This window comes from Tubulanus polymorphus, chromosome 5 (assembly GCF_964204645.1).
Source record: "Tubulanus polymorphus chromosome 5, tnTubPoly1.2, whole genome shotgun sequence".
In the NCBI taxonomy this organism is placed as follows: Eukaryota; Metazoa; Nemertea; class Palaeonemertea; order Tubulaniformes; family Tubulanidae; genus Tubulanus; species Tubulanus polymorphus.
The window spans coordinates 4,327,162-4,344,991 of record NC_134029.1 but is presented as its reverse complement, the minus strand read 5'-3'; the positions used below and the strand labels follow the sequence as shown (position 1 = coordinate 4,344,991).

General features: G+C 36.9%; 3 protein-coding genes across 5 annotated transcripts; 1 reads left to right on the top strand and 2 right to left on the bottom strand.

The window, feature by feature from the left end:
• The first annotated feature begins 1,958 nt into the window (after positions 1–1,958).
• On the top strand, positions 1,959–3,352 carry LOC141905392 (uncharacterized). The gene is made up of 4 exons (XM_074794237.1): positions 1,959–1,981; positions 2,471–2,655; positions 2,854–3,120; positions 3,244–3,352. Exons 1-4 carry the CDS (start codon positions 1,959–1,961, stop codon positions 3,339–3,341), a joined length of 573 nt encoding a protein of 190 aa, XP_074650338.1. The 3' UTR covers positions 3,342–3,352.
• Positions 3,353–3,433: 81 nt separating this feature from the next.
• Positions 3,434–9,613, bottom strand: LOC141904952 (uncharacterized). The gene is made up of 24 exons (XM_074793591.1): positions 9,391–9,613; positions 8,975–9,005; positions 8,737–8,778; positions 8,314–8,571; positions 8,168–8,199; positions 8,002–8,050; positions 7,556–7,831; positions 7,440–7,471; positions 7,209–7,254; positions 6,857–7,114; positions 6,711–6,742; positions 6,545–6,593; positions 6,099–6,374; positions 5,983–6,014; positions 5,752–5,797; positions 5,400–5,657; positions 5,254–5,285; positions 5,088–5,136; positions 4,642–4,917; positions 4,526–4,557; positions 4,295–4,340; positions 3,943–4,200; positions 3,820–3,856; positions 3,434–3,615 (listed from the first exon to the last, which is right to left on the bottom strand). The coding sequence occupies exons 1-23, from the start codon at positions 9,481–9,483 to the stop codon at positions 3,828–3,830; spliced, it is 2,532 nt and encodes an 843-aa protein (XP_074649692.1). The 5' UTR covers positions 9,484–9,613; the 3' UTR covers positions 3,434–3,615; positions 3,820–3,827.
• Positions 9,614–9,667: 54 nt separating this feature from the next.
• On the bottom strand, positions 9,668–17,403 carry LOC141904951 (lysosomal alpha-glucosidase-like). Of its 3 annotated transcripts, none has more exons than XM_074793590.1 (19): positions 16,750–17,403; positions 14,957–15,102; positions 14,564–14,732; positions 14,389–14,485; positions 13,937–14,181; positions 13,724–13,855; positions 13,180–13,284; positions 12,951–13,064; positions 12,703–12,790; positions 12,505–12,622; positions 12,258–12,391; positions 12,002–12,153; positions 11,626–11,780; positions 11,293–11,377; positions 10,924–11,105; positions 10,625–10,722; positions 10,346–10,392; positions 10,100–10,264; positions 9,668–10,022 (listed from the first exon to the last, which is right to left on the bottom strand). In XM_074793590.1, the coding sequence occupies exons 1-19, from the start codon at positions 17,371–17,373 to the stop codon at positions 9,960–9,962; spliced, it is 2,919 nt and encodes a 972-aa protein (XP_074649691.1). In that variant the 5' UTR covers positions 17,374–17,403; the 3' UTR covers positions 9,668–9,959. The 3 variants fall into 3 exon arrangements, 2 of the variants coding, with proteins under 2 accessions (XP_074649691.1, XP_074649690.1); XM_074793589.1 differs by lacking the exon at positions 16,750–17,403 and adding an exon at positions 15,474–16,320; XR_012619229.1 differs by lacking the exons at positions 9,668–10,022; positions 16,750–17,403 and adding an exon at positions 15,474–16,341 and having other exon boundaries at positions 10,173–10,264; positions 10,522–10,722.
• Positions 17,404–17,830: the final 427 nt, after the last annotated feature.

Genomic DNA, 17,830 nt, shown 5'->3' with positions numbered 1-17,830 from the left:
AGCCTGGTGTTATAGTAGTGTTTAATCGATTGAAACGAGCTTAACCCGATTTTGCAATATTGTAATATTATTAGAGTAAATATCGATGTATATAGGATTAAGCTGCTTCTATTCTTCGCGCTCTGGTTTGATATGTTAAAAAGTGACCACAGGTCTCCAAAAGGGCCTGGTGCTGCATTGTTTGATAGAAATTAGATTGGCCGATTTATTGAATGTAATCTTTGTTCGGCGTGTACATGTATTGTGATTCAAAGCACTTGTGATTTATTTTAATTGAAAATCGTTTCTAATCGTAATTATTAAAGTTACAATTGTTACGGCCCGATTTGCATAAAAGATGAAGATTTTTCTGTGGTTGAAATCATTCGATAGATGAAGATGGAATCTTTCCACGTTCTCGCCGCCGTGCTCGCTCTGTTTTGCATTCATCAGGTATTTTCACATGATAACCTAGTACCATGAAGGCATGTGGTCTATTCCAACCTCTAAACAATCTAGGGCCTATATGTTTTTGTCATTTAATGTTTTTCTCCTTTATCTTTTGTTTGAATGCTTTTTTTCCAAAACAGTTCGAGTAATTTTTGCAAGATTTTTTTTTATCATTTGATGTTTCACGTATTATCTTGAGTTGAAACATCTTTTTAGTTTCATCAATGAGTTTTTCTACCATGCTGATCCAATGCCGTATACTATATTATCAATCAGATTTCTGGTTATAAACCTGATGCCAATCAACGCCTCTCGTATTGAGTATGTCGTTGAAAAGAAAATAGAAAACTATAATTGTTGTTCTCATTTGTTGTATGTTATATGATATTGTATATATCGTATTTACGGAGATGATTTTCCTCATCGATTGTATCATAAGTGAATGTGATTTCGTATTCATTCATCGCCAGCGATAGGATTCATATCGAAAACATTCTATAGGAAGGTTGAGGATATAACTGTTTTTTCGGCAAATTACTAATAATTAACCCTTAGTAAATGGAAATCACCTCAACTAGTATGCCACGAACTCACCACGAAATAAAATTAACATCGACAGATTGTTTCGCCGAGTTTGCGATAATAACTTAAAGTATCAATAAGGGCCTCGTGTTATTCGGTTTGAAAATAAATGCTAGACTAACTGGATTATATTTAGCAATTCACGAATCATAAGCTGGTGAAGCACGGGTATTAAGTATTGGGGTGCGATTTGCATAAAAGATGTAGATTTCCGTGGTTGAAATCATTCGATGGATGAAGATGGAATCTGTCCACGTTTTCGCCGCCGTGCTCGCTCTGTTCTGCATTTATCAGGTATTTTCAAATGATCATAATAATCGGTATTCTGCGCTTGGTGGACATTGTGGAGTAAGCCTTTTTCTTCCTCAAACATGACGAATTCTTGCTTTTTTGTACAGCCCTAGGCTTCTGTTTTACGTAATAGTAATATATATATATTTGGTCACAATTCATCAGTATTTTGACGGCATCTTTGTATCGGTTCTAAGCCGTTAATTCATCTTTAATTTTTGCTCTCGCTGAATTGCATAAAGAAGTAGAATAAATTGGAATGATATTCATAGGTTTCTGGAAGCTATAATCCTGATGCCAATCAAAAACTTTGGGGTGATGCCTCTCGAATTGAGTATGTCGTTGACGAAGATTTATGTAAGCATTAACAAAAAAATCGTCATTTCATTTATGATGGCTTTCCTCTACGATTGTCTTATGATTAAAAGTGATTGAATGATTACTTATTCAGCGAAAAAGGATCGGGACGATTTACAAGATCGATTGAATGGTTTCAAAAACATAATCGGTAAAATCAAGGGCAGCAACAAACCCTGCATCGGATTCATACCGAAAAACGATGAAGCGCGAACTCCGGGTAACAATTTCATCACATTCAAATTGAAAGGGTTAGTACTTCGACGTAAAAAACCGTCCTACAATAATGGCCTACAATAATGTTTACATACATTGATAATTAGTAAATATGCTTTATTCAAGGGCTTCTGTGCAAGTAGACAATTATAACTGCGAATTTTGGCATTCATTTGTTATCAAATATATTCCATATATTCCATACCGATATTCCATAACTCTAATCTTATTTTTGGTAAATTTTAGTAATTTTTGAGAGGTGCACTACGGCATCAGTATATCGGGGCTAGACTGTTTGCCAGTCAATTCAATTCAATTATCAATATATTCAAATCCAAAATATCTTTGTTGATCATTAATATGACATGATTTATATCATTATTTATTGTAGACAGTACTAAGCAATAAGTTTTTCAAGGCAACCTAAAACAGGATTAGTTATCGGAATGTCTTTTGACAATTTTTCCTGACGAAAAATAAAGATTAAAATCAACAGATAGATTAAAGGGATTTGAACCAATATGTGCAATCAATTTCCCAAATTCATTTTCTCGAATAAATTTATTTTCAGTACCTTATGTGGGTCGTATTACAGTGGAAATGCCGGCAGTAGATTTAACGAAATACGTCTGACGTCCACCTACAAAGGCCCGTGTGATTTACTAAGAGACCAGGATGGCTTCAACAGCGCTATGTTCAAACGACTTGGACTGATGAAACAGACTAATAGACCGATAAGAGATACATTTGTGGAAACGAGCATGAAGGGTTGGGTAAATTGTACGTAAATTCATTGTTCATAACTTTTACGCATCTAACTCATTAGTAGGATCCCGTTTTGGTGACATATTCTAACGTTTTATCAGTTATATAAACACCGTACTCTGCGTGAAACACTAATGGAAAAACGGTGGCAATTATTTCTGTGAAGGTGAGTCTTCATCTCCTTTAGAATCTTAATACCCAATCATATTGTAGGCAGCGGAGCTCAAAAACTGTTGGCAAAGTTCCCAGACGACAACTTCTACTTCAAGACACCGTATAACATAATGTCCGCTTTGAGAATTTACACGAAGAACAATTTTGTCCTAAAGGAAAATATCGTTGAGAAAGTCAACACAAAACTGACCGAACTCGGCGAAAAGGAGCCTGATATTGTCGCTATGTACAACCAAAAACCTTCATCAAGTTATTTCGATATCGTGAACATTCGTCAAGCTTACTGTCAAGACACAGAATGGCAAAGTAAATCAATTTTTGTTTGCTTCGAAATTTCTACTGGCCTAGTTATTTTTACATTCAAAGTATCTATAGCCATAGAACATTTGAATTGAATTTCAATGTATGGATGCGTCATCTTTATTACAGATAATCCTACTGCTTTAAAACACATGGTCTGCATCACGAAAAAATGCGAAGATCCCGGCTCAAACAAATTCAACTACAAGAAGTGGGTTTCATTTTGATTAATGTTCCGCAAATCACCGTTTGATTGTGAGAAATTTGGTTTCGAAAATAAATTCAGTTAGATTAACTAGGTAGTTTATTTTTTCATGTCTAAACCAAACAATTCAAACACAACGAAGAATTATTTTTCGGCAATATTTCAACAAAATCAAAACCGCGTTATCAGGTATCATCTAGAGTTTATCACGAAGGTTTCATGAAGTGATCTGTATTTCTATTTTGTTGCGGTTATTCTCAACTCGGCATGTTTTGAGTTTCATCAACTTGACTTTCCTGAAATGCACGAAAATGATGATTTCACCAAAAATAAGAAACGAATGCAGTAATTTTACAGGCTGTTCTTTACAGAGTTAAAGAAATCACGAAATCGGCCATTTCAGTCCCATCCGTCTGAAAGTGAACATTCGTATAGAAAGTCCGTCCATAGTAAGAAATTACAATCACAATGTGGATTGAAGGCGAATGACAAATACTTACGATAAGAGCTATTCCACAATTTCCGGGCCTTCTTGAGCTGCAATTACAAAAACAGCAAAAATCCAATTACTATAAGAACATGTCAATGTAAACGGTTCCGCCTAATTGATAAATCATTCTTACCATCACCACATTTGACGATAACTGAAGCGCTTGTATATTTTCCTTTCGAGGCGCTCAATGGATAAACTTTATTCGCCTGTTTGAATTTCATGCAGTATTCTTTATCATCGGCGGGAACTGTATATATCATTATTGCAGCGCACTGGTGATCTGGAAGACATTCTTCAGCGCATTCTGTCATACCTTTCTCCACATGTCCTAATTGCGCCATTTCATCTTTTGCGATATAATAGTTTTTCTTAGGTACTCCGCAATCAACTGAAAATAGAGAGAATCAATACAATCTGATCATAATATTTTGGATGGACACAATCGGGAGTTTAAAACAATATGTGGCATAGAAACAACTTACGGCGAGGAACAGAATCTTCATCACTTCCCTCTTCATCGCTTCGTTTCTAAAACACAATAAAAAGCTAATGATAACGTTCTTTTATTTTGATAAAGTGAACAAGACTTCTGCCACCAGTACAACGACATGGCGCTGTCTGCAAGAACGTATCATCTGCATTAAATTTTTTATCTTGTTTAACGATCAAGTTCATATGTTAACACCTATCATTTTCTTTGTTGATAAACTTACGGACAATTGGATGATTTTCGGTTGCGACTTTCCTGCAAATAAGATTGGGTATCATTTTGAAGTTAAACTGATATTTGATTTCATGCGTAATTTGTATCATTTCTATATGTACTAACCTTCTTGACATTTTGTTCCAATAATAACACTTTCATATTGCGTATTTGATTTACGCAGGAGATAAGCCTTCTGCACTTTTCGGTATTTGGCGCAATATTCCGTTTTACTTTCATCATGTGGTACAGTGTATACCATATAAGCTGCACACTTCTCATCATCAGAGCATGATGTCTTACAAACCACACGCGTGGACTTTTCGATTCTACCAAGACTTTTTTGACCTCTACCACGTGCGGTAAAATAGTATTCATTATCATATTCCTTATCACATTCAACTGAAAATATTCAAAACCACAAAAGCTTAAATAAGACATGTCTTTTTACTGAACTAAGCAACTGACTTGTGTACTTTTGCTGTGCATGCTCTTATTCCGGACTGAATTTTGTACGCTTCTTAACGGCGCTGTCGTAATATCATCATGCGTTTAGACGTAAAACAACTTACGGCGATGTATCGAATCATCTCCATCACTTTCCTCTTCATCACCTCGTTTCTAAAAATAAAGCGAGAAATACAAGATACTAGGTGCGTCTCATCCTGCTTCTTCAAAAAAGCATTCTAAGTTTGGTTAAGTCAATTTTCAACGAAGGAATAGATGACATATACTAACGATAGGTTCCACAATTTCCGGACCTTCATGAGCTGCAACGAAAATAGTGTCAATAATGTAGAAAATAAAGATGCATGTATAATAAATAACTTGATAAAAGTTGAAGATTTCGAAATATTCATAAATTATCGATAAATCATTCATACCATCGCTACATTTGACGATAACTGAAGCGCTCGTATATTTTCCTTTCGAGGCGCTCAATGGATAAACTTTATTCGCCTGTTTGAATTTCATGCAGTATTCTTTATCATCGGCGGGAACTGTATATATCATTATTGCAGCGCACTGGTGATCTGGAAGACATTCTTCAGCGCATTCTGTCATACCTTTCTCCACATGTCCTAATTGCGCCATTTCATCTTTTGCGATATAATAGTTTTTCTTAGGTACTCCGCAATCAACTGAAAATAGAGAGAATCAATACAATCTGATCATAACATTTTGGATGGACACAATCGGGAGTTTAAAACAATATGTGGCATAGAAACAACTTACGGCGAGGAACAGAATCTTCATCACTTCCCTCTTCATCGCTTCGTTTCTAAAACACAATAAAAAGCTAATGATAACGTTCTTTTATTTTGATAAAGTGAACAAGACTTCTGCCACCAGTACAACGACATGGCGCTGTCTGCAAGAACGTATCATCTGCATTAAATTTTTTATCTTGTTTAACGATCAAGTTCATATGTTAACACCTATCATTTTCTTTGTTGATAAACTTACGGACAATTGGATGATTTTCGGTTGCGACTTTCCTGCAAATAAGATTGGGTATCATTTTGAAGTTAAACTGATATTTGATTTCATGCGTAATTTGTATCATTTCTATATGTACTAACCTTCTTGACATTTTGTTCCAATAATAACACTTTCATATTGCGTATTTGATTTACGCAGGAGATAAGCCTTCTGCACTTTTCGGTATTTGGCGCAATATTCCGTTTTACTTTCATCATGTGGTACAGTGTATACCATATAAGCTGCACACTTCTCATCATCAGAGCATGATGTCTTACAAACCACACGCGTGGACTTTTCGATTCTACCAAGACTTTTTTGACCTCTACCACGTGCGGTAAAATAGTATTCATTATCATATTCCTTATCACATTCAACTGAAAATATTCAAAACCACAAAAGCTTAAATAAGACATGTCTTTTTACTGAACTAAGCAACTGACTTGTGTACTTTTGCTGTGCATGCTCTTATTCCGGAATGAATTTTGTACGTTTCTTAACGGCGCTGTCGTAATATCATCATGCGTTTAGACGTAAAACAACTTACGGCGATGTATCGAATCATCTCCATCACTTTCCTCTTCATCACCTCGTTTCTAAAAATGAAGCGAGAAATACAAGATACTAGGTGCGTCTCATCCTGCTTCTTCAAAAAAGCATTCTAAGTTTGGTTAAGTCAATTTTCAACGAAGGAATAGATGACATATACTAACGATAGGTTCCACAATTTCCGGACCTTCATGAGCTGCAACGAAAATAGTGTCAATAATGTAGAAAATAAAGATGCATGTATAATAAATAACTTGATAAAAGTTGAAGATTTCGAAATATTCATAAATTATCGATAAATCATTCATACCATCGCTACATTTGACGATAACTGAAGCGCTCGTATATTTTCCTTTCGAGGCGCTCAATGGATGAACTTTATTCGCCTGTTTGAATTTCATGCAGTATTCTTTATCATCGGCGGGAACTGTATATATCATTATTGCAGCGCACTGGTGATCTGGAAGACATTCTTCAGCGCATTCTGTCATACCTTTCTCCACATGTCCTAATTGCGCCATTTCATCTTTTGCGATATAATAGTTTTTCTTAGGTACTCCGCAATCAACTGAAAATAGAGAGAATCAATACAATCTGATCATAACATTTTGGATGGACACAATCGGGAGTTTAAAACAATATGTGGCATAGAAACAACTTACGGCGAGGAACAGAATCTTCATCACTTCCCTCTTCATCGCTTCGTTTCTAAAACACAATAAAAAGCTAATGATAACGTCCTTTTATTTTGATAAAGTGAACAAGACTTTTGCCACCAGTACAACGACATGGCGCTGTCTGCAAGAACGTATCATCTGCATTAAATTTTTTATCTTGTTTAACGATCAAGTTCATATGTTAACACCTATCATTTTCTTTGTTGATAAACTTACGGACAATTGGATGATTTTCGGTTGCGACTTTCCTGCAAATAAGATTGGGTATCATTTTCAAGTTAAACTGATATTTGATTTCATGCGTAATTTGTATCATTTCTATATGTACTAACCTTCTTGACATTTTGTTCCAATAATAACACTTTCATATTGCGTATTTGATTTACGCAGGAGATAAGCCTTCTGCACTTTTCGGTATTTGGCGCAATATTCCGTTTTACTTTCATCATGTGGTACAGTGTATACCATATAAGCTGCACACTTCTCATCATCAGAGCATGATGTCTTACAAACCACACGCGTGGACTTTTCGATTCTACCAAGACGTTTTTGACCTCTACCACTTGCGGTAAAATAGTATTCATTATCATATTCATTATCACATTCAACTGAAAATATTCAAAACCACAAAAGCTTAAATAAGACATGTCTTTTTACTGAACTAAGCAACTGACTTGTGTACTTTTGCTGTGCATGCTCTTATTCCGGACTGAATTTTGTACGCTTCTTAACGGCGCTGTCGTAATATCATCATGCGTTTAGACGTAAAACAACTTACGGCGATGTATCGAATCATCTCCATCACTTCCCTCTTCATCACCTCGTTTCTAAAAATAAAGCGAGAAATACAATATACTAGGTGCGTCTCATTCTGCTTCTTCAAAAAAGCATTCTAAGTTTGGTTAAGTCAATTTTCAACGAAGGAATAGATGACATATACTAACGATAGGTTCCACAATTTCCGGACCTTCATGAGCTGCAACGAAAATAGTGTCAATAATGTAGAAAATAAAGATGCATGTATAATAAATAACTTGATAAAAGTTGAAGATTTCGAAATATTCATAAATTATCGATAAATCATTCTTACCATCGCTACATTTGACGATAACTGAAGCGCTTGTATATTTTCCTTTCGAGGCGCTCAATGGATGAACTTTATTCGCCTGTTTGAATTTCATGCAGTATTCTTTATCATCGGCGGGAACTGTATATATCATTATTGCAGCGCACTGGTGATCTGGACGACATTCTTCAGCGCATTCTGTCATACCTTTCTCCACATGTCCTAATTGCGCCATTTCATCTTTTGCGATATAATAGTTTTTCTTGGATACTCCGCATTCAACTGAAAATAGAGAGAATCAATACAATCTGATCATTGATACTTCATTAAGCAACCATTCTAATTCTAATTCTGGGCCTAATCTGATAATATGCTTTTTAGCGGTATAGGCCAAATTTCATCATGATTCTCGATTTAATCGTCTCAATATCATCATAAAATACTTACGATACTTATCTCCTCTTACAGTGTACAGCATAGACGCTCCACCTTTAGTTAATATAAAGAAATAGTATATTTTGAAATATGCCGCATGATAACAGTAATCATATATCTTTTATAAAGAATTATTGAATTTCGTATCATATTTCTTGTTAAATGCTGCAAATTAATGTTCTGTTTATTACGTATATCTCATAAAGTTATAAATGTTTGATGAATGTGATCGTTTAATGCGACTACGTACAAAGAGCCAACAGAATGTAGATATGCGACATCTAAAGAAAGAAAAAAGAGAAAAAGAAGGTTAACATTTGTAACGAAAATCCACATACCTTTATACAATCTAGCAACTAGAAACTTAGACGCTGTCCATATATGATGCTTAATATCTTAGAATATTCTGCCTGTTTTCACACACGTTTTGCTAAGGCTTTTTACCAAAAGATTTGAATTTTCGTAAATAACATGCAATTTCGGACGGGAATCGAAACCTTTTTGACCGAAAAGGTCGTTTTATGTTTTTTAGAAATGGCTTATAATGTACGTAGCAGAATAGCAGTTAGTTAAACTAAAAATGACATAGAACATCATTGAGACAATTCCACTATATTCGCTAGTTTCGTTTTACATTTGAACTCAAAAAGTTAATCAAATCCTTACCATAACTGTATGTGGTTCGTTTCGTTCGGTGTCTTCCACAATTAATGATGTCGCCAGGTAACACTTGGGACTTTTACAGGTTGGTTTAATCATCGGTCACCGTAAAGGGTGACTAATTTCTAAAATACTATTCTGGAATCGCTACAAGATTGACATGCGTCAATTGTCACGAACCCTTGCCCTGTTATGACTATTAGAGACACGTCTCAAGATTTCTATGCACATAAGACAAATGCACCTACACCGACTTGAATGTAAAATGAATTTACCAGACACGTACAACGTACTTATATTTCTATTGCCATTTAATATTTCGCTGTCCATACAACACATATCGAATCACATTAGATATATTGGCAAGAAACAGGAAAGCACCAAAAATACATGAATCTTTGTCTTCGTAAATTCTATTTTTAGGAAGTACCGGTACTTTCTTCGAGTATTCCCTCATCGTCTAATTTCGAGTATCTTCTAACGCACCATTGAACTAAGTTTTTTATGTGCTATAAATAATATCAAACATTGGTGATGTAATTTTTCACGCAGATCAGGGAGCTTTCTATACGTCGCTACGTCCAAACAATTGTGACGTCACTCATCAGAGTTGCATTGACATCGTCCAGCCGTAGTTCCTACAAAACAGGATAAAACTGGCTTCATTTAGAGATCGAAGAAAGATGATCGTGACTCATTTCGAAAATCTTGTCACCTTATTATTGTCATGGTATTGGAAAGTTATGGTCTTCTGGTTGACCGTAACTTTCGATGGCCGAGTTTTTACGCCCAAAACTCTAACATGGCCGAGAATCATCGTGGTTCTGTAGTTCGATGTTATCTGCTTTGCCGTCATTTCTGTGGTGGAGCTATTCACTTTCTAATTGATAGAAGAGAGTAATTTTACATGCATACAGTCTTAGCATTTGTGGTGAGGAGTTTCAACTAAATTATTGTGTACCTGAACAGTAAACTGGATAATGTTACCGATATCCTTCGTATCGTCCACTAAAACATATTCAAATGTTACATACGTATATAGTTACAGTTAGATAGAATGGCAGTACCGGCACATTATTTTTCATTTTATCTAGCAGACAAGTAGAAATGAATTTAAAAGATCTACAATCTGCTGACCTCGATTCGATAGTAAACAAACATTTCACACTTGATTTTTTCCCTAAAGAAAACCATGAAGGTAACGTTCGTGCTTAGTTTGCAAATGTTGTTGAAATCTTACTCAGTGTAACGCCATCATCCCAATATAATTTTCCTGTAAACGGCTGAAACTGCGATCCATTTGGCATAGCTACGGTAAGACCAAATGGATTTTTACGACTGGAATAAGAGCAGGATACAAATACATTTACATCTTGCAGAAGCTTTTGGAGTAGTCAAATGATTATTCCAAGGAAGAAGCTATATCGCAGCAACGTTTTGATATTTTCTTCCAGTAATGAATATGCTGCAACTGATTTTCTATTTTTCAGGGAATAATTTGGAAGCCTGTATGCAAACATTTTTTAAGCGTTTGGATACCTTGTTGTTGTGGTAAGTTCGGCCGTCTGCACGGGTACTATAGTACCAGCGCGGATGTGCACATTGATGTGCCCAAGCGGTGCGGGTAAAATGGCCGTTGCTCCAGAATGTTGAACTTTTGTGCCAATGAAATAATCATACCACGTGTCCTCCGGAAAATATGCAGTAACCTCTGTCTGTCCCTGCGGGATAGAAATGTACATCTCGGAAATCGTGATTAGCTTGATTTAGGGGACATCCCGTCAAGATTTGATTATAACGTAAAAAGCAAAATTTTTATAATGTCTTTCAAAAATAAAGATCAAGCATAAAACAAATTTGAGAGAAAGAAAGACGAAATATAGAGTGACTTAAGTGCATTTTTCTGACCTGTTCTAAGACTGGGCTTATTAGTAATGCATCACCCCACATGAATTGCCGATCTATGCCGTACGTTGTTTTGTCTTTCGGGAACCTATTGAATACAGACAATAAACAAACATCTTGATTTTACAAATTTCTTCTATATGATATCTTTTCATTAATTGTTACAAATTCGGTGCCCGCTTCCTGACATTAGAATGTTTGTAAATATCATCTTATGCGTGACATACAATTCAAAATCATAGACCATATACTGTACGTAGAAGTAAAGCAAAGTTCATAGTCGAGCAAAAATAAGTAATTATATAAAACCGGACATTTTGGACTAAATGAACCTACTGGAAAAATAATGGCCTAGCAGCGGCTTGTCCAAACTTGTGACTGTCGTAAAGTAACGTATATAGATATGGAATCAGTATATAGCGTAATTCGAGAGCTCTTCTCATGCAATCACGGCCCATTTTACTGAAACTTGGACTCGCCGGATCTTGAGGCTGTAACAAGTAACAAAATAAATGTCAGCTTGAGATTCATCGAATCGAAAGAGCATTAGGATTCCCATGTTTACCGACTTCATCCTCGGGGAATTCCAGAAACCTTTTTGAAATGCTTAACATATGGTGATTACGAGGGCGTCTTTATGCTTACACATGTATTCTATGTATATATAAATATGTAAACGAATGTTTTCAATCAAACAACAGAAAATACACACCGTTGAAAATTGATCGTTGTGATTTCTCATGAATGGAGAAAAGACGCCAAGCTGCGTCCACCGGACACACAGTTCTTCGTTAGTATTACCAATAAAGCCACAGATATCGGAACCGACCATCGGCATTCCGAACATATTAAAATTCAAAACACCTGAAGAGGAAGAATTTTATTTGTTTACTAATCGTTCATCAATTTTTCTCCATTTACCAATGGTACAACATGGCATGCAACTCGGTAACCGCTGTATGTAATACCTGGGATAACATTCTTCAAATCTTGCCACGATGACGTAACATCTCCTGTCCAATGACCTGCGTATTTTCCAGTGCCGGGAAACGTAGATCGACCAATCAAAAGTGTCCTTTTCTTGGTAAAGTTCGTGAAAGATCTGGATCAAACAAAAGATATAGTCACTAGGTAATCAATCTACCAGTGAAAACTTGTACGCTTTGTCCTTGAATTCAAATTGAGAATCTATGTATACTTGATCGGAGAACTTACCTGTAACTTGCTTTCATCTCGAAGTAACCGTACATATTGTGTAAATTGTAATGGGACGATAGACTTTGTTTCGCCGAAGGGCATAGAGTTTTTTGGTACAGAGTGCCTCCAAGAACAGCTTCCAATGGCATGAAAAGAAATATTACGATATAAAGACTGATCTGAACGTCGGGTCTCTCGTAATACTTTTGTACTTACGAGGGACATATGGTGGATGGTCGAGACTGTTGTTTTTTGGACATCCTTCCGTTGAACCCGTCACAAAATTTGACGGTTCATTCATATCCTGTAGAGAAGGAAATTAGTAAATTTTGAAATTATAGATATTTTACTGAAAAACATTGATGATCATATCTGTTGAAAAAGAAAAGTGCTTTTGAATGTAAAAGAGTAATATTTATCGATTCGTACTGTATATTTATCGTCACTGCCGCGATGACACTTACCAACCACATGCCGTCAAAATTCACCAGATTGTGAAATTGGGCAGCCTGTTTACCCCAGTATTTCTCAGCATTCGGATGTGTAAAATCGGGAAAAGCGGTTATACCAGGCCATACCTGATTAAGAAGGAACGATATTTTGAACGAATGGAGTTCAATGAAATTTGATAAACCTCGTTACTGAGAATTAGAAACATGCAGGAAAATAGACAAAGCATTTTATTCGTTATACCTTGCCGTATATAGGACCGGAATTGTCGAATTTCTTCACGAAAACGTCCATTTTAATCCCATCATCAAACGGCCCGTAACCAGTGACATTATTAATACCTGGATCCTTAATAGATTTTCGATAAAGGGAAATTAGAATAGAAACAATTCATATCATTATCTATCTAAATTGCCTTCGTTTGCATTCGAAAACTATAGGCCATGATTTCGATGATATCTTTTTCAATTATCTTAGTATACTATTCTCGCCCTTTCGCAATACGTAACCACAGCAAAAACATAGAAATTCTTGATGGAACACGCTGCCTGTGTTGTAATGATAAAATACAATGAAATACAATCAAAAGAAAACGAGTCCGGAAAGTTTTCTTGAGCTATAGTTTATTTCGACGTTTCGACTGTATGTGTACTATATTTTTTCCTGAAGTAACTACTATAAGGATAAAGTCGAAACGTCTTAACAGCTTAAGGAATTCTTTCGGACCTGATTTTCCTTCGTATTATGGGATTTTATCGTATAACAACATTGAATTCGCGCTTCTTACCACCAACATGATGTAATGTTGTCCATTCTGATGGAGATCATTGACAATATTCGGGAGGTCACCATAATGAGTTCGGTCTAACGACCAGTCTCGTCTGCTGCCCATGTAATCGAGATCATTCCACTGTACATCCTTCAAAGAAAGCATCGAATAAAATTATTCTTTTAAGTAAATCTTGATAGATCACAATCATCAAATATGTTTCGATTTTACCTGTGGGAATTTTCCGTCACGCATGCGTTGGATAACATTTTTCAGGTCGGTGCTATTCGCGTATCCCCATCGACAAAGATGAAATCCAAGTGCCCAGTACGGTGGCATGAACGGGTGTCCAATAACATCGTTGTATTGAGAAACCACGGCATCCGGACAGGGCCCAGTAAAAATATAGAAATCTAGTATCCCACCTAGGGTTCGGTATGTCAGAAGCGGCGGTGTTCCCGGATCTATGTCCACTTCTGAAACCACATATGTAAGTCATCCAGACACTTGAAGCAGACTTCAATTCAATCTTACTTTGTTTACATAGATACGTAACAGAATAGATAACTGTGTTGGAAGGTAATCAAAGCCTTCAAATAATCTGATCTATGTCAATATCTGTGTACGATAAACATTATCAAAAAAATATATCTCCACTTCAGAAATAGAGAATAGAAACCTACCCATAGCGTTACTGTTTAGTAAGAAAATACCGTACGACTGGCCATCTTCTTCCATGGCTAACATGAAAGGATGTGATCCATATAGGTTATACCCTGTCTAAAAAGTATCAACAGATTTCGAACTGAATATATGCATGAGACATGTCAGTATCATTCAGTTATTTCGACAGCTTACTAGCGGTGGTTGGTCATGGGCCCAGAACGTATATTTCAGCGGTTTTGTGGCGTCGTGTAGGAACGGTCCTTGGTGTTCACCGAGCCCGTATATGTACCGGGTAGGTAATGTAGTGCTTATCTCGATGAACTGATCGGCGAATGTGAGAAGAGTTTTCGATGAATCGAATCTATCGATAATAAACAAATGACAAAAACATTGATAGTCGAGTGTTCTCATTTTAGTGCGAGATATCACGAACAATTTAGGTTTAGTGTCACTGGAAATAACATGCATTGAAAAGGAATGATATGTAATCGACTAAGCCTCTAAGGGTTCTCAATTGTTAATCGTAAATATCTGTGAAACGTTTCAATTTTTCGAAATATTTTATTGATTCTAATAAAAACTTACAAGACAGACCCAGTTTTTCTACGGGTGACCTTCAACGAAAACGGACTTTCAGTGAATGATACATCGTATTCTGGTGAGGCTGCTCTTTCTTTTACAACGGGGACCTCTAAAGGAACTTCGTACCGCGGATGGTGTTGATCATATATCTGAAATCAAACGTCACTTATAACCATTTGTAAAATCTTTGACAAACATGTCAAGTTCTGATACTTATCGGGCACTGGACGTATTCATTTCTGTTAAAAAAATTAAGCAAATATTGGCAAGTCCTGAAGCTGAGGAAACAGGTCCACTTACTCTTCTTGGTCCCACACAGAATATATGAATATTTGCGAGGTTTTTATCTTTCGCTCTACCCTCAACAAAATCTATAATAATCATCTACACGAAGTGGTTTGAAGTGTAGAGATATGTCATTCTTGTCAAGTGTGAAGATGATAACACAGCACAAATGGATATTTTCATTTCAATTCTCTTGAATCCATTCCCAATTGCAGATTTATACATGAAGAATTACCTTGATACGAAGCCTGTTGTTTGTTTCGTACAGAACTTTGATCTGTAGGTTAGCAACATCATTAGGCCACCGGCTTGGCTTGTTCCTTCTCAAATAAACTGTGAAGCCTAGATCTATCGGATGAGCGCTAACGAACTGATATCCTTCACTGGCGACGGAATAGAAGCAATATGGTATACCGTTGTCGTCACCTTTCCACCAACAACATCCTTTTGCCAGACAAGACTTCGGGTTTACACCTCCTTCGGGATAACAGTCAATGCGTTCTTCGTCGCGTATGCGGCATTGCACTTTTGGGGGTGGTGAATTAGGGAAGAAACACCACGGCTGATTTCGTAAACTGATCTCATTACTTGCTTTCCAACAGCAGCCGACCGCTTGACAAACTTTCTGGTTCGTCACCTGACAGTCCGTTTTCTGAGTAACGGGTAAGTCACATACGCCATTTTCCGAAGCAGTGTTCGTTTCTTCAGTTCCTAGGAACCAGTCCCACCATTCTTGCAATCTGTCGGAAACTCTAGCGTCGCTCGTTACTCTATTCAGATGACGGGCGTCTCTAGTCGAACCCGTTACTGCAGGCCCTATCGTGGACGCTAAACACAGTAATATCACTACTGATCCAACTACTGTTACTGCCATTACAGCAATTGCTTGCCAAACGCGCAATTCGACGACTTTGTCACTTTTTTCAGAAAATTTCATTCGATACAAAAATGCATCTAAATACGTAGCAAATATTTAGGCATCAGTTGTAAGTGATCCTATCGCGCACCTGGACTGGTATGAAATTGATAGATATTAACGCATACCCAATATACACATTATATTTACACTTTGGTTCCAAACCATTCGACTTCGCGCATATCTTATCTGAGCGACAGCTTAATTTCCATGTATTTGTTTTTCAACCCAATATTATTACGGATATTATCCATTTTATCAACGTTTTAGAGTCCACGATTTTATCAAACATCGAACTCAATTTCCTCGTCGTAAAGGAAATAAAGGTGAAATACAATCGAGTGATAACGCCTGGCACAGCTCATCTGTAATTTCTAAAACATCACTCTGCCTCAATACGTAGGGCTTTTCAGGAGCGAGAATTTTCATTGACTATTAACATCGTTTTCAGTGACTTTTCACGATGACCTCAATAGCCCATTATATTGTTTATTTGTATAAATCAAACCATCACCGTATACGTCGATACTGTTACAATATTCCTTTTTGAGTGGGATTTTTTTTACCACCAAGACTTTAGAACCTAGATTCTTACCTTGAAATGAAGCCGCGTGTTCGACTCGTAAGAGATGTCAACTTTGATGTTGGGAATGTCATTCGGCCATCTGCTCGGTGTTTGCCGCCTCAAATAAACAGTGAAACCCATCGGTGTCGGGTAATCACTGACGAAATCATACCCTGAATTAGACCTTTCGTAAAAACAGTACGGTATACCGTTCCGTTCACTTTGGCGCCAGCAGCAACCTCTTGCGATGCATGATTCCGGGCTGGCCCCCGGCTCTGGATGGCAGTCAATGCGGATTTCATCGGGCGTATTGCATCGGTCTGGAACTCGGGGCTGCGATTTCGGCAAACTGCACTTGGAATCGTGGAAATTCCAACAGCATCTTTCAGACAAGCAATCAGCAGAGGATAGAGCCTTACTGCAAATGACATCATCAACGAGAGCTGATTTATATTCTCCGCATTTTATCGGTTGTCCCCGAGGGTGCTTTCTCGTCATTAGTTCAAGCGCGCGGGATTCAGGCTTCCCGTCTAGTCTATCGTCTTGATTGCCACCCGAAAAGCTGCTTACCGGTCGAATATTCTTTAACCAGGGAAATCCGCATACGTTGATTCCTATCGTTAACAGTGAAAACAGTAGCAAATTCGCGGCCATGATTTTACAGTGACAGATGGTTACGTACGGTATCTGGTGTTATAGCATGTGACTATCAAGGAGTCAGTTGACTCATCGATTTACGCAGTAATATCCACATGGCGTTACAAATAGGATGCCAGGTTAACGCGAAGCCATTTAAAAAAATTCATTCACAAATTGATTCGATAACCTTTCAACGCGAGTGGACTACGACCATTCCTTAGCCGATTTCTGGTTATTTTTCATGGACGATTGTGGAACCGATTGATGTTTGACGTGAGGGGAAATATCGACGGTAGCCCATTTTTCGAATTTAAACCCACGTGCCTTTCTAACAAAGCGCTAAAACGACGTATTGGAGATTTAAAAAACACATTTCATCTCTTAGAAGAATTTATTTCATATTCTATAAAATTTCGTTTTACGAATTTAAACCCACGTGCCTTTCTAACAAAGCGCTAAAACGACGTATTGG